Source organism: Verticillium alfalfae, genomic scaffold (genome assembly GCF_000150825.1).
Source record: "Verticillium alfalfae VaMs.102 supercont1.8 genomic scaffold, whole genome shotgun sequence".
Lineage (NCBI taxonomy): Eukaryota > Fungi > Ascomycota > Sordariomycetes > Glomerellales > Plectosphaerellaceae > Verticillium > Verticillium alfalfae.
In genome coordinates this window covers 286569-287958 of record NW_003315031.1, presented here as the reverse complement: position 1 = coordinate 287958, position 1390 = coordinate 286569, and the positions used below count along the sequence as shown (strand labels likewise).

The 1390-nt window shown below is 61.2% G+C and overlaps 2 protein-coding genes across 2 annotated transcripts in view; one reads left to right on the top strand and one right to left on the bottom strand.

Moving 5' to 3' along the window:
* Nucleotides 1-242, top strand: part of VDBG_06517 (predicted protein) — a gene marked incomplete at both ends in the record, with an annotated part of 3982 nt that extends 3740 nt beyond the window's left edge. The window contains one exon of the mRNA XM_003002909.1: nt 64-242. Within this exon, the coding sequence (XP_003002955.1) occupies nt 64-242 (179 nt within the window). The remainder of the gene's footprint in view (nt 1-63) is intronic.
* A 222-nt stretch (nt 243-464) lies between these two features.
* Nucleotides 465-1136, bottom strand: VDBG_06516 (dimethylglycine dehydrogenase; the record flags this gene model as incomplete). Its single annotated transcript, XM_003002908.1, has 1 exon — nt 465-1136. The coding sequence occupies one exon, from the start codon at nt 1134-1136 to the stop codon at nt 465-467; it is 672 nt and encodes a 223-aa protein (XP_003002954.1).
* Between the last annotated feature and the right edge of the window lie 254 nt (nt 1137-1390).

Genomic DNA, 1390 nt, shown 5'->3' with positions numbered 1-1390 from the left:
TTCCGAATATGTTCCGGAAGCCACCTGGTCCTATGGGGAACGAGACGAACGTCATGATGGGAGGCGTTGAGCCGACTGTGCCCATCTTTACGGGAGGAGACATGAGCATGGCCTACGGTGGGCAGCCACACGGGTACGATCCCATGTCCCACATCAATACGCTGGGGGAGGAGGACCTGCTTTTGCAGTTGGGGAACACGCATCCGTCCCTGGAATGGATCGAGGGTGCTTGGCCGACGTGAGAGACGACTCGAACAGCCAGTGGTCTCTTTTGCGTCCCCAAACATGACGCCGAGAAGTGTATTTTGAACTGTCTCGATCGTTGACGCTGAAGTGTACAAAGCAAGCCACGCTCATTTCTGTTTCATTCAAACAAAACACACAAGACTCCAAGCTATATATTATGTGCCTGGCCTACGCCGGACACAGGCTGCCGTGGTACTTACTCATGCTAGTAATGAAAATCATAATCGAGACCTCAGCACGGGCTGTGCCTGTTCGTCCCTCTGCAACCCGATTTCCGTCCTGATCGTGCCTTGCTGATGCAAAGGTTCCGCCACGACTGTGGCTTTGATTCGACGCCCAAAATACTCAATTTCGACGCCGTCCCCGACATTCACCTCGATCGGCAGGTAGCCATAGGCGATGGGCTTCCTAACAGTAAACCCAAAAGCCGCATTCGTCACATAGCCGGCCACTTTGCCGCCAGCATAGACCGGTTCCTTTCCTAGGACCACCGATTGGCCATCATCGACAGTGAAGCACCGCAGTCGCCGAGATGGCTTCACAGTCGAGAGCCGTCTGAGGGCCTCGTATCCGACGTAGCCCGTCTTGTCCGCGTCGACGGCGAGCGCCAAACCAGCCTCGAGCGGATTGTGCTCGGTCGTGACATCAGCGCCGTAACTGCGGAATCCAGCCTCGAGCCGCAGCGCGTTCAAGGCGGCCCGCCCCGCGGCCACGACGCCGTGGGCCTGACCGGCGTGCCACAGCAGATCCCAGAGGCGCTGGCCGTGCTCGGCAGTTGTGTGGATCTCGCAGCCGGGCTCGCCAACAAACGACACGTTCATCACCGTCACGGGGATCTGCGCCACCGTGGCCGTCTTGGCGCGGTACGGCGGCAGGCCCGTTTCGGACATGTCGTCCGGGCTCAGGGACGCCAGCACGGCCAGCGCGCGCGGGCCCCAGAGCCCGATGCAGCAGGTCCCGCCCGTGATGTCGCGCACCTGTGCGTACCTTTCGGGGGACGCCCGGCTCTGCGCCCGCGCCGCCCGCGCGAGGTACGCGTGGTCGACGGGCCCGTTGACGGCGAGCTGGAAGCTGTCGTCCTGCAGGCGGCCACGAATATGTCGCTCTGACGCCGGCCCTGTCGTCGAGAGCAGCGTGAACGTGA